Below are 14,508 nucleotides of genomic sequence, written 5' to 3' on the forward strand. Positions count from 1 at the left end.
AATCTAAGCTCAAGGTCTATTATATACATAATGATTACCATCATATATCGCTCTAATTGACTAATAAAGAGTGAGGAAAAGAACTCATATATGCAATGTTATAGCTACTTGAAGTGAGTGGGGGCGATGATGGATCCCAAGCCCCTATACCAATGGATCAATTCCTTCCGAAATGGCACATAGTTTTAGATCAATCCCACTCTGAAATTATGCACTTGAGCTAATTTAAGAATCAGAGAGTTTTCGACCATTGCACCCTCCATTCCCTTAACGGTCGATTAGATTTACCGTTTTGGTTATTTATCGAGAAAATTAAGATCCGAGTTCTTGATAGTATCCAAATGATTGAATCGAACCATTCTCATGGATGTTTGTTATTGGATTTGTCAGTCTGTGTTTGGGCCTAGCAACAATTTTGGCCCAATCACAGTAACAGAATTTCCCTCTCAATTTAAAACACTGATATTTCCTTCATATTTTTTCTCATATCCTCTCTTACGCAACTTTTTTTTTTTCTTGAAATTGATTTCTTGATCTCAGATGAGGAATCAATAAAAAATTTCTGAAAATGGATTTGCGTGAATCTTCAAGCCGCGATGGTGCCCCCGCAGCGGCCGCCATCACCACCACTGACTCTGACACTGCTCCCACCGCCATCGCCCCTGACTCTGACACTACTGATGTACATAAACATATTGTTTATCGCTACATACATTAACGTGCATATGTGTATAGATACATTAAATAGTGTATATATAATATATGTGAGTTTGGCAATGGGGCGTGGGAAATGTATGTGAATTGAGATAATTTTTCTTGATAATTTGGGGTGGATTTCTGATTTTTGCTTGGGTAGCTCTCACCAATATTCTGCAGATTATGATAGGTTTTACGAATGGACTTGGAATTGCAAACAAGAAGAATATTTGTATGACATTATAAAAAGAAATTTTCAGAAATTTCTGCATCTTGCTAAAATATTTTCGGTTCTTGATTAGGCTGTTGATCACCAAAGTAGTCTCCATACTGAAGATATACCTGCTCAGAATCCTTCAGGCAGTAATGAGATTAGTTCAAGTCCTTCTGCCTTTCCTGCAGACTCAGTGGTCCCAGAATCAACGCCAGCAAATCCTAGTTGTGAGCAAAGGGCTAACATTGCCTGGCGGGTGCAACCTCCTGCAGAAGTTCACAAACCTTCAGGCAGTGGCTTGCAACAAGAAAAGAAAAGGCAAGCTTCAATTTACCATTATATTACAAGCTAAGAGTTCTAATGGTCATCCCTATTTTTTACTAGAATCTATCTGTTTCCAATTTCTCCAGGAAGAATCCTTTTGATTCTGGGAATAATACCATTTCCAAACGTTGCCGCTGTGACAAGACTCGTTGCTTGGATCTGTAAGTAAATTTAAAGTTCTGCCCGTTCTAATTTGAACATCCCACTTACATCTCTGTAATTTGTTTTCCTGCAGTAGATGTCAGTGCTTTTTTGGTGAGTGGTATTGTGAGGAAGCTTGTTCTTGCAAAGGATATGCTTTAACCAGGAAGAATTCGATGATGTAGTTTCTGAAGCCAGACAAAAAGTTAATTCTGAAGATCCTCTGGCTTTTGAAGTAAACCGTGCGATGCTCCGTAATGGTCGCATATGATTAACTAACGAGAGGTAAGTTGAGGCAACTGTATTTTCTTGATGTTGTTCAGGACTTGTTTTTTCATATTTTTGTAGGTTACTATCTTGTGATGGCTTTTAGTTTAACGCCATCTGCTAGTAAAAATTGTACCAGGTACGGAACGTTTACCTTAAATGAAAGACGCGCACAGTTACTTGTATGATGGAATATGATGGAACCAAGATGCAATTAATAGCAAGAATTCATTTGCAAAGCTGGAAGATGGACACCAGTAGAGTATAGCATAGTATAGCAATGAAATCTCAATATATAGGCTTCTCCTGCTTGTTTCTTAACTTTCTTTGTTTTTATATGCTTACTCATTGCGAATTCTAGGATAGAATACAAGATTGCAGTATATGGTTTTTTCCTGATAATGCCAAGTGCTATGCAAGTCCTGAGGAAGGATGTAATTGCATCTTATGTTTCGATTGTTGATGCTCTCTTGTTGCTACCTGTAATGTTTGCCATTTTTCTTTCAAACTGAGGTGATAAATGGCATTGGCTGACATAAGACGAGTGATAAACCACAAGAATTCCCCACGATGAGAGTTACGGCCTTGGTCCAATACACTCGAAAGCAGCAGATGTGGGCTTCGAGAGCCACAGCATAAAAACCTCTCCTTTTTATGCATCATTGCAGGTGGCCTTGTTTGGTCCCCAGAAACCACTTCTATTGCCCATTTTAAGAGAGCACTTTCTTGGGGTGAGGCTTACTATTTAGGTGCTTTCAACAGTTATCCACTCAGTATACATATAAATTAGAATACTCTATAAATATCATATTATTTTATGGATTCTCCTAATCTTTGGGTGATTGAAGTGTGACTACTTTAATCCCTTCAAGTAGTAGATAGTATCCTTGCTGAGCAGGTAGCCAGCCGGTTGTGAACTTCTCGTTAAAGCTATCTTACTCTTGTCCTCCTTTAGGGTCATTCAACTCCTTTGGACTGCATCATAGAATTCGTGGAGGCTTCGAAGTTTAAAAGTCAAAATAGTGTGATCTACAAAATATATATATAAAAATAGACTATAAAGTAATTCGTAGGTAACAGATGAATTATACATTATATTTTGTACATTCAAATTGACGAGCCTATTCATATTATATAACATGACTACTGTATATTTTAAATTGGTTTATAGCATTATATTTTTAAATTTCAAGTATATTTGTCTGTCGTATATTCCATCAACTTCTTGTATGAATTCTATGAGAAGTGATGTGCAGCAAATGGTTACATTGTATATCTAGTATATTATGTGTGTGTATGATACCTTGAAAACAGATAGAGTCTAGCCTTATTTATCTATCATATGCGATGATATGGAACACCTTTTGTGATAATATTTTTCGATCGTCTAAATTCATGAATTTGAACTAAGATCAATTTTTAGGTTGAAGATAATTTTAGATATCCCATATTTTCTCCTCTTCAGTCAAAATTTGAATGAACAATTGATGGATGGGTCTTTTTTTAGATCCTGTTTGAGCCCCATTATTTTCTCATAAAATGAAAAATATGACCGTTATCTATCACATCAAACCACCATATTTGACTTTTTATCTCTTATGTGGAGCCATAAGGACTATATTTTTCATTCTCATTTTTATAAGAATGTGGCTCAAACGAGGGCTTAATACATTCTATATAGATTAATCTTACATCAAATCTTAATTAATTAACTAATTTACTCTCTGTTTTAACTTTAAAGTTGCCATTAGTGTTCCATATCATCTTAAAAAATTGGACGACGTTTGAGATGTTGGGCTGACCCAGATAGTAGGGCTTGGACGAGATTTAATTCTGGACCGCCCCATTCAAGTTGTGGGATTTCGGCTACGGGCCTAGATGGGTATCTTGGGCCATGTGGCTCTAAGAGTGGAGGGCAATGGGCGAGGCTCGTTTTATACATAACTTACAAAGAGAGTATTGTTTGGCACTTTTAGATATAGTGGTGGGCCGTGGGCACTTCTTCCTGGAACTGGTGGAATCGGACCGGAACCAAATAGACTCGGTTGGTTCGATTCCCACTGCTCTACTAAATGGGTCTACTTTGGAATCATTTATTGAGAACCAATTAGGTTGATCTGATTCTCAATTCAGTCTTTACAACTAGTAGTGAATTCAAGCATTTCAAATTCCTCTTTTTGCTTGCATCAAAATGTACACAGTAGACCCTAAAATTATGTTATGTTAAAATTTCATTTTTCATACTCTTTTCTTCCCTTTTATTGGTAATCAAAATTCAAATTTAAATGATTTTATAAATACGGTATAAATTTATAGCTTTAATGTAACCAAACAAGAAAAAATATATTTTTAGTTCAATATTTCTTCAGAATCCAAATTTCTTGCTGCTTTTAAAGTGACCGATTATCAAGAATCAAGATCATGAAGAATTATTTGTTATATAAATTTTCTTAAGAATTGATTTTTAATTGAAATTTTCCCATTTATGCTATGTTTAATAATTTATTATTTCTTTCGGCTTTGTGAGTTAATCTTTGAGTTTTGGAGTGGATTTTTCTTTGTAGCTTTGTTTAATTGATTTTTTATATTGTTAGATTACAACAATAACAACTGGAATAAAATCATATGTAAATTACTATCTCCAAATTACTTTTGTATCATTATTTACATCCGGTGGATCTAATTTCAAATTTTGTTATAATAAAAAGATCTAAATTCACTTTTTGCCTTTAATGCATGTAAAAAAAAAAAGATATAAAAAGATCTATATATATTTGTATTTTCTGTCAAAATATACAATTTGAATTTCCTTTGCATTTCTCTATTCGAGAGATTTTCGACCATTTTAAAGATACAATTTAGATAAATTTTACTTTATGATTGGAGATGCTCTTAGATGTTATTGTAGGGATGGCAACATGGCAGTATGGGATGGTTTGACCATTTCTACCCTCGTCTCGTTGGGTAGTTTTGTCACATTGTCCCGTTCACATACTTGGTTAAAGGTGGATGGGATGTCAGGGAAGGATCGGATGGGGACGAGGCAGGAATTTATCGTCCCGTTTATTTATTTTTGTCTTTAATTAATAAATATTATTATTATTTTTTCCATTTGTTCTCTTTAAAAATGATGATAAATATTTTATTTTTGTTTGACAAAAAAATAAAGATAATATTTTATATTAGTTGTCATTTTGTAGCTAAAAATCATTTTTTTTTCTTTTGTTCGAGAAATTTTCATAGACCATTTAAATATAATAATATATAAATGTAATAAAAATATATAAATGTGTAAAAAGTGAAAATGAACAAAAAATTATTTAAAACACGAAGTGACAAGACTTGATTAAATATTAACTTATGAAGGGATAAATAAATGAAAAACAATTAGAAAAGTAAAATGTAAAGTGTTGTATAATGTAAATATAAATAGCGTGATTTCTTATTCTCAACTCAAGTTCTAAAATGTGAAATGCATAACAATACGTTTCACTGTTTCGATCGAATATCAAGCATTATAAGAATATGCGTGCCTATACATTTTTCAATTTTTAATATTATTTTCAATATTCTAAAAAAAATAAAAAATAAAATATGTATTCTTACTTTATACATATTATTCAAATTTTACATAAAAAAAATTGCTCAAAATCATAAATACTAGAATTGCTTGAACTTTATATATATTCTTCAAATGTAATACTCAAAATTATAAATACTATAGTTACATGGTAAACAATTTCTATAATTAGATTAGGCGTTAATATCAACTTAAAAATCCTAAATATCGTCTAACTCTTTATTGAATTTCAATTCAAACTCCTATTCATCCAAATTATCTTTAGTGTCATCCAATGTAAAATCATCTTTATCGGGACTCCTTTATTTCAACTCAAGAATTTTCATTACCTCCTATAAATAGTAGGATATCATTATTAACCTCATCCTCATCATCGCAGTATAAATAACCCAAAATTGTTCATTAATAGCATCAATTGCTAATAAAACTAGAGTAAAACTGAAAAAGAAGTAGGTTTGAATAAATAGTTTACAACCCTTCAAAAAATTTATTTTTGATTTTAATTTTTTTTAGACTTTAAAACCCTACAAATTACTATATATAATTTATGGGCTCCGGTGATGTGTTAATTAGTTTTTTTTTGTTCAATTTGCCTTTTTTAAGTTAAAAAAATTTGGACTTTATTAGGATAATTTTAACACAATTTTAACTCAAATATGTGTGCATTGACGTTTAAGCGTGAATAGCGATCAACGAAATGGGTTGACCACATTATCACGCGCATACCATATATGCGAGTCATTTCGAATTAAACATCAAACATATGCGGGTATATGCAAAGCATATGCGTTCAATTTAAAACACTGTTCGCAACTATAAATTTCTTAGCATGCTATGAAATATAATGGTACGAAAAATCTAAAGGCTAACAAAAGGAATTATTAATATGACAAAATAGAATACACAAAGGGCGAGGCCACCGAAACATAATCAGTAGGAAAAAAGAAATACGAAGATGACAAAATAATATTCTATATAATAATTTGTATTATTGCTGCCCAAAAAAGTAAAAAATAAAAATAAAAATTGCGCTTTTCATTTTCATATTGCAATTCCGGTCGATCCACGAACAATCTCATATATCCCTATTACATTTTCTATACTCAACAAAACTATGATGCACCATTCCAGAAAATCTGACTTTCTGTTTTGAAGCACTTCTTGGAGAAAATGAATGTTATGCTGCATAATACAAGAAATTCATGATTATATTCCAACAGAGAGAGAGAGAGAGAGAGAGAGAGAGAGGGTTGTAGATTATGCGTACCTCGACAAATTTTAACTTATAATCAAGATTTCCAAATCGTTGGGCGACCTCGTATTCCTCTCGAAGGTAGTCCAGTATCTGCCCATATTTTGCATCTCTCCAAGCTATTTCTGATCTGATCAATCAAAAGTTAGAGACTTCAGATACTGGCAGATCATCTTACAAGTAAAATATCATGTAAAACCTTAAAATTAACTAATCAAGTTGATTCTATGATTTCTCAGAGACCACTAAAGAGTTGCTTGAGTAGTTGAATGAGGACAGATGCTTTAACTCTGATAAAAACTTCTAGTAGTAAATTTTCTGCAATGAATTTAGAACCAGATTATTTGGACATCTATTCAAAGAGGGTCACGATGCAAATGACCCTTGGCGTCAATAAATTCTTGAGAAAGCTCGACCTTACTATGGACATGTTTGGAAAAGCTTAAACTATAATTTATGTTCGTCTAACACACTTTTTATCCATACATTCCACAGGAAGCACTACCACACAAGCACTAATTGAACTCTAGGTAAAGGCCATTGAAGATTGTCAAACTTGAGCAAAACAGCAAAGATTTGGAAAATCCTAAATCGAATTTACACTTTTCTTTCCATGTCTTTTCTGTACGAGTCAGTCATCTCAAATGTTCAACCGGTTCGTATAGACAAAACATGAAGTAAAATGGATTAATCCCTTTCCATTATGCCTCGTGATGTGCAGAAATGCTGAACCACATTTTGGATTTTGACCAAACATCTACGGGAAATAATACCTCTCAAAAAGACCGACTTTGAGAATCACATCAGCTAGATTTGAGTTGGCCTTTCCAACAAGTTGAAAGAGCTTCTTCCGATCCATTGTGAAAGTACCACTTTTCTCCATACCACGATTAATATCTGTGAACTCTTCAACTATACCATCAACCTAAAACCGAGAGAGATTTTTAACTCGCAATTATGCTTATTAAGACCACATACCTATAGTACAACATACCTTTAAAAGATCCCCAGAAACACGGAATAACACTGGAAAAATATAACATAACCAACCATTTACCTGTGAGACAAAATAATCCAGCGCTATACTTTGACCAAGCACGCTGCTAATTATGCGAATACTATCTAGGTCCAGATTTTTCAGAATAATGTGATCTGGACCTCCCTGCATATCGTCTACCAACAATGGCTTCTCTTTTATGGCATAATCTGATGGGGAAAAAAAGGAAAAAGAAAAGAAGAATATGATATTTCTGTAATTCACATTGTTATCTGAAAAGTGAAAAAAACAATAGACACAGAGGAAAGTGAACGGTCATCCTATACAAATTTTTAACAATGTTTATAAATGTGAGACGAACCAAACTACGGAACACAATAATCATATTATTCTAAACAGCAGAATGAAGGTTGAAAGCACTAGGCCTTTTATAAGTAATTGGCAATTGGGTTTAACCTTACTTGGTAGTTTCACTTTTTTTTTTTTTTTTCCCCCTTCTGCCTTGCTATTATTGGCAGCTCCCGAACTTATGTTAAACCGTATCCTAAGCGAGCATTTTGCTATTGTTTTTCCCAAAGAAATCTCTACTCTCTCTTCTTCCGTCCCTCTCTCGAGCTTACCAGGCAGGTTTGACTTTCATCATGAGACATATTGACTGACAATAAGAGAAAGAAAAGCAATATTTACGTTCACCAATGGTATAACTAGGGCTTATTCTCAATACATGTGAGATTAGCTACATGCATCCTTTTTGTTACTTCTTTCGGTTCATAAAAATGTTTTTCTACATAAAAGATTCACTTTGGAGAGACAACTCTTCAGCTTATTTTGACCGTTCAAGTCTGCAAGAGAGGTACACATCCCGGACATTTGATTCCTTGGCCATGATAAGTTACAAAAGTATCTATGAACAAAGCAATAGGAAAACATGCACAAAGACCATAAGATGTTCAGCAAAACAAACAAGAAACTAAAAGGAGTCCCTACCATCTTTCTTCATCTCAGAAAGCAATCCAGAAGCATATCGTCTAACATGTTGTAGGTAGTATTCAGCTTCATGATCCTCCACATTGAACAGGACTGCTGAACCATATTGGAAGACAACCATGTAACGACAGCAACCAGCATTCTCTTCAAATACGCTTCCCTAAAAGAATTGTTAATTTTCCACAAGGCATATATACCAAGACAATTCAACAGAAACAAAGTTCTTCGAACTTTTTTCACACTCTTTTAAGTATAGTATTTGATCTAAAAGCAATCTCACTTACTCAATCCAAAGCCATTAAGGAAGAAGAATACATACTCTTAAACAGACATTTAGCTTGGTGGCATGATTGAAGGAATGACTTAAATCAGAAATTTAAAGGTCGAATAAATAAGCTTATTTAACTAATAACCATATGTACCATGAATACGTCTCAACTCCAAAGATATCATACTAAACAGTTAAACCACTAGCCCTAGTGGTCAACGTTCTAACCTCCTTACAAGTTCAAGTCCTTTTGGGGAAGGATTCAAATAAGATAAGGATTGCCCCCTATTAAACCCCCACTTTTTGAACCATAAAATGTAAAAAGAGAGAATACACAAGAATTAAGTGAAAATAATGAACACCAAACAAAGAATTGTCAGTTCTACTCCAGTGAAGCAAGATACTGCCATGATGCCAAAATTTAGTGTACTTTCTCCCATCGCCCGAGAGTGGGAAACATACAAAGGGTAGTGGGTATATTTTCTAACTTCCTGCACTTTACGGAAAGGGGCTTTTGTGCAAGGCTGAACTTGGAAGCTAGCTTAAAGATACAACTTTAAAATGACTAAACAGTTCTCCAGAATTGGAAAAGGCTAAATAAAATAATCTGTTATTTGCTTGATTATGTGGCCGCAGTTTTCTCCTCATTCTTAAAGTTCAGGCAATTATGTGATACCTATACTCCAAACTGTAGTACTGTTGTTACTGAACATATTTACTGAGATGCATAAGAAGTGTATTGCATGTGGCATGTGAAGCATAAAGGGACATCTATAAGGGTTGCATTTTATTTAATATGATTTCAATATTAGATTGACTTTATCTTCCACTCCAATAATACATCCTCCTCCACCCCTTTCCCGTCTTCTCGCAAATCCATGCTCCCATAAACAAGTTTGCATCCTTGGTGATGTTATTAAATAGAACTAGAAAATAGAAACGACATGCTAGTAAACTTTGTCCTCATAAAGAATAATCCAGTGAATTTCTTATTTCTTTTGTATTTCACAGTGAAATACAGATTAAAATAAACTCTTAACTCTAAAATTTAGTTAAAGAGATCTCATCCACTGCCTACAAATTCCATAGCATTCTCTGTACATTCATCAATCACATTGTAAGACTTTGTAGCGCCAGGAAACAGAAAGGGAAACAAATTCACAACAAAGGTACACAACTGAGTAAATTCAGTTACAAATTTTCAATGCTGCTTATACCAATTAAAATCCTCAAGGCAACTAGAATGGCTATAGAGTAGAAGCAAATGCTGATTCATCAGTAAGGTTTCAGTGTCCCCCCGCTTCCTTGCTCAAGGATTCCCAGATCGTGACAAAGAACTTGTATTCTAATTACGACTTCTAATATTATAGGCTAATTAATTGTCCAAAGACTAAATATGTAGAATGTTTGCATATAAACTCCTCTTACAGCTTGCAGTGGGGGATCACAAAATCTGAGCGCAATATAGTTAGATGAACGTGACGTGGGAGGAATAACATTGCCTGAATTCTCAGCTTGCATGCTCTTCAAATCAACACTGCCAAGACCATGAATATGAGAAACCAGACACACAAGATGGAAAATTAACAAAAAGGAAATGGTAACACAGGAATCCTGAAAAACACAGATGTGGCCACGCACAAGGATTTTACCAACCAAACAACTGACAGAAACACATTAATGGTTATTTACACTCCACGTAAATTAGACACCAATCATCCAAAACACAAGAGTGTGCAAGGAGAGACAAAAATATAAATTTGCAAGTTTACAATGTATTCCAAAGTGATCAAAATATAAAAATTGATAGTTCTCATTCTATTATCCAGTTGGTAATCAGTTTTTTGTCAGCTATGAGAATTTACCTTGGCTATAATACCCCAAATCTTTTATAATCGTTAATTATGAAAAATTAGGACCTTAGTTTAAAAGTATGAAAGTTAGAGGACCAAATTGCACATCGAACAATAGTTGAGGGACTACAAGTGCAATCTCCTAAACTATATATTTATGATATTTATGGTATATGTGTATTGATATAGATAATTGTATATAATTATGGTTGATTGATTTAAATTATATGATTACTATAATTACGTGATCTATACATGTATATAACCTCCATTTGTTTTCAATTATTTGCCCATTAAAATGAAAAATATGACCGTTATCTATCACATCAAATCACCATATTTGACTTTCTATCTCTTGTGCGGGACCCGTAACGGCTATATTTTTTCGATCTCATTTTTATATTAATGTGTACCAAACGGGGTCATAATATTATTGATTATGGAAAGATTCGTTTCTAAATAAGTAAACTACCGTGTGTGTGTGTGTATATATATTGAGAAATTGGATGGAATTAAGTAAACTTCTTTACACATGAGAGATAAATTAGGAAGATTACTTACTAAATAAGTAAACTACCATATATATGTTAATATATGTGTGTAAGAATAATACTATTTGCAGTCGCCGACTACCGTAATCGTCCTACGTGACATATATGTGACTGTTAATAATTTATTACATATAGTAATAAAAAACTACCACGTTAATGTATTTAATTACTAACTGCCACATATCTGCCATGTAGGACGACTACAACAGTGAGCGCCTGCAAATAAGATTACTCTATGTGTAATTATATATAATTATGACTAATTAGTTTAAATTATGTGATGACTATAATTACGTGCGTCTATGTTTGTATAATTATGGCTGATTGATTTCAAATATAGTATTACTACGTCTATGTATGAGTGATTTAAATTATAGTGTTATTATAATTTACGTACGTCTATATAATTATGATTGATTGATTTAAGTTATATGATTTCCATAATTATGTGTACCCTTATATATGTGTGTGTATAACTATGATTGTCACACACTACACATAATTCATAAACGTTGTTTAAGGTCCAAGTTCTTCCGTACGTATTTTATCAAATCATCTTCAAATTTATGAGGTAAGTGTAGTCATATGTTGTATCAAGGGCGGCCAGCTAGGGCGGGTTTGCCAGGGAGAATTTTTTTCCTGATAATAGATAAAATTGTTAAATTATATATTTGATAATTCATCTTAACAACATAAATCTCTGGTAGCTCAGCTGTTTAGCCATTCCATTATTGAATTGGAGGTCACGTACGAAACTCTTCAAGAGCAATATTTTTCATAATTTTTGTATTTCAACAATTTTTACCAAAACGAATGCAAGGAAGGTGATTCGAAACTGCTACCTTTCTTAAACATATTGACCACTTTACCATCAAACGACTTATTGATTTTTAGCACATAATATAACAAAATAATATATATTCAATTTTACAGGTCTAATGCAAGTAGAAACGTTCAAACTAATGCTTTGTCCCTCTTCTTGATTTTTTCCCCTCAAATCAATTGATTTGAGAATTTGGTGAATTAATGGTGGATGAATTTGTAGGAAAATTGACCTTAATGTCATAAGGAATCTTTCAATAAAACTTATTTAATTAATAAAAGGTTCCACTTTTTGTTCACAAAAAAAAGGCGATTGCGAAAAAGTGGAATCATACAAGCACATAAAATTGATATAAGCACATAAATAATTTCAATTTGTTAATACAATAATGCTAATTTAATTAACTTTAATTGTAAACTGAATATTGACATTTTGTTAATATATATTGCCTATTTAATTAAAATTTAATTAGAGCATTTTGTAGATTATTGAACGATTTTTCATCCAAAATGAAAATTCGTACATAGTTCTAATTCTAGTGGTTTATCTAATTCTTTTAGCTCTAATCCGTACGATTTTTTTGAATATTATTTAATTAAATATTAATAAACAACCTCGCTATCACGAACGTTGGCCGTCAATAGTAAGCTTTCAATGCTGGTCCACCCTAGTGAACTCAACCCTTGGATTCGTCCCTGCGTTGTATGTTAAATCGTTTTTCATACTTTAAAAGACAGAATTCCAATTTATGAATATGATAGGTCCTATATGTTTAAGTTCAAACGATTAGAGTTTAGTAGCGTTACGCACGGGAAATATAGCAACGAAGTACGATTCTTAATTCTCGTGTCTCCCTATGATGTTATGATTATGTATGGAGATTATGGCCACCTAACTTCGATTTTTAATCCCTCTGTCTCTTTATGTACGTTAAGAATTCCTAAATTTTAAATATGAATTACAATTTATGTGGCCACTTATTGGGATTTTATCTCATTGTCTATGATTTCCCCCCATTCAGGTAAGGTGTTAAAGTTTGGAACAGGTCTCTAGTGGTATAATAAAGAAAAAAGAAAAAAGATTTTCGAATAATAATTTAATGTTTATGATAAAGTATTTATTTTTAATTATTATTATTTTAAGTTCAAGAACAATTATCTTTTATAAAACATTTATTTTACAATACGCTCTAATGACCTAAAGGAAGAAAATTTGGGTCGTTACAACGGCAACATCAGCAACATTTACTCAACTAAAATTCACTATAATTTTGAACAGGTAAAGACAATAATTAAATGATATACCTTGGGTCTTCTCTAACAAAACTTTTTTAATTAGTATAGTTTTGAATGGTTGAAGACAAAATTTAAATGATATATCTGTGATCTTCTCTAACAACTCAAACTTTTAGATTGACTAATTGTACATGACATCAGTGCACGCAAAGGTCCAAGTTCAAGTTTTATGATATTGTGTACGTGTAAGGATTTGATGGGAAAAAAAAAATAATAATAAGCATGCCTACATGGTGGGGGGCAAATTGAAGAAAAGATGTAAACTGATAATATGTTGTCCTCTCAAACTTGATTCAATATTAACAAGCCTAAAAGATACTCTATAAAATTGATCATATTATAGTGAAAATTACTCTCTTAAAATTTGGATTCACTTTGTCCAGGTCTTGTAAGTTCGCATTTCCAATTTACATTATTTACATGTTCCACATTGTCGATAAATGGAGATGAGTAACCATGATAGCTACCCAAAAGTTTTTATACCATTTATATCAATAGCGGATGACCCTCCTACCTACTAAATAACGTTAATGAGTTAAATAACTAACAGAATTAGTTCGCTTAGGTTTGACCATCTGAGAGCTAAAAAATAAAAAAGGCAACGGGCAGTGACAGGCTGATAGCATTAGCAAGTCACCTTTATTTCTAGTCATACTCAAAATTATCAGGACAAACTTGACTTGAAACTTTCAAGGCTTTGATGGGAAAAGGGAAGTATATAAATGAAAATGATCAGCCAACTTCAGTCAGGTGACTGATAAATGAATACAAGAAAGAAGAAGATAATATTGTACGGAAAAGTACAAGTTGATCCAAAGAAAAGGATGCCTAAGAGAACAATATATATTCGACAACATTGTGACTATAAATTATGAATTATGATACAATATGGACTTCAGTGCTCCTCTGCTAGAGAAAATAACAGCACAGGCACTTTATAGTTTACACCCTTCTCTTGCACCCAGGATGGGAAGTGTTAAACTTCTAACCAAACTCTCGCCAAGGTAAAATTCATTGAGAGGGGGGGAAAAATAGTTCAAAAATTCTTGGTTTCCAAAAAGGTGATCTTTTATGTCTTGTGATATATTTTGTTGTTTATTTATTTGAAATTAAAATATTCCATAATTAACAACAAATTAAGCCTCCGTTTGGCAAATTTATAAATGGTTCATAGATAGGAATAGTAGTGACTCCTATTAATTGTGTGGATGCTAATATGTAGTAGTCATATGTGTGATTTGGGGGGGGGGGGGGGTGGAT

At 32.9% G+C, this 14,508-nt stretch overlaps 2 protein-coding genes across 3 annotated transcripts in view; one reads left to right on the plus strand and one right to left on the minus strand.

The window, feature by feature from the left end:
• Positions 1 to 263: 263 nt before the first annotated feature.
• On the plus strand, positions 264 to 2,061 carry LOC111407049 (CRC domain-containing protein TSO1-like). Of its 2 annotated transcripts, XR_002705020.1 has the most exons (5): positions 264 to 682; positions 999 to 1,228; positions 1,321 to 1,395; positions 1,470 to 1,660; positions 1,782 to 2,061. XR_002705020.1 is itself a non-coding variant. In XM_023036388.1 (4 exons), exons 1-4 carry the CDS (start codon positions 569 to 571, stop codon positions 1,558 to 1,560), a joined length of 510 nt encoding a protein of 169 aa, XP_022892156.1. In that variant the 5' UTR covers positions 264 to 568; the 3' UTR covers positions 1,561 to 2,061. The 2 variants fall into 2 exon arrangements, 1 of the variants encoding a protein (XP_022892156.1); XM_023036388.1 differs by having other exon boundaries at positions 1,470 to 2,061.
• A 4,073-nt stretch (positions 2,062 to 6,134) lies between these two features.
• The window catches only part of LOC111406155, a 9,685-nt gene continuing 1,311 nt past the window's right edge, over positions 6,135 to 14,508 (minus strand). The window contains exons 2-7 of the mRNA XM_023035393.1: positions 10,155 to 10,263; positions 8,459 to 8,618; positions 7,532 to 7,680; positions 7,248 to 7,399; positions 6,490 to 6,604; positions 6,135 to 6,404 (exon numbers count right to left, since the gene is read on the minus strand). Of these exons, the coding sequence (XP_022891161.1) occupies positions 6,264 to 6,404; positions 6,490 to 6,604; positions 7,248 to 7,399; positions 7,532 to 7,680; positions 8,459 to 8,618; positions 10,155 to 10,263 (826 nt within the window). The 3' untranslated portion in view covers positions 6,135 to 6,263. The remainder of the gene's footprint in view (positions 6,405 to 6,489; positions 6,605 to 7,247; positions 7,400 to 7,531; positions 7,681 to 8,458; positions 8,619 to 10,154; positions 10,264 to 14,508) is intronic.

Source organism: Olea europaea, chromosome 12 (genome assembly GCF_002742605.1).
Source record: "Olea europaea var. sylvestris chromosome 12, O_europaea_v1, whole genome shotgun sequence".
Taxonomy (NCBI): domain Eukaryota; kingdom Viridiplantae; phylum Streptophyta; class Magnoliopsida; order Lamiales; family Oleaceae; genus Olea; species Olea europaea.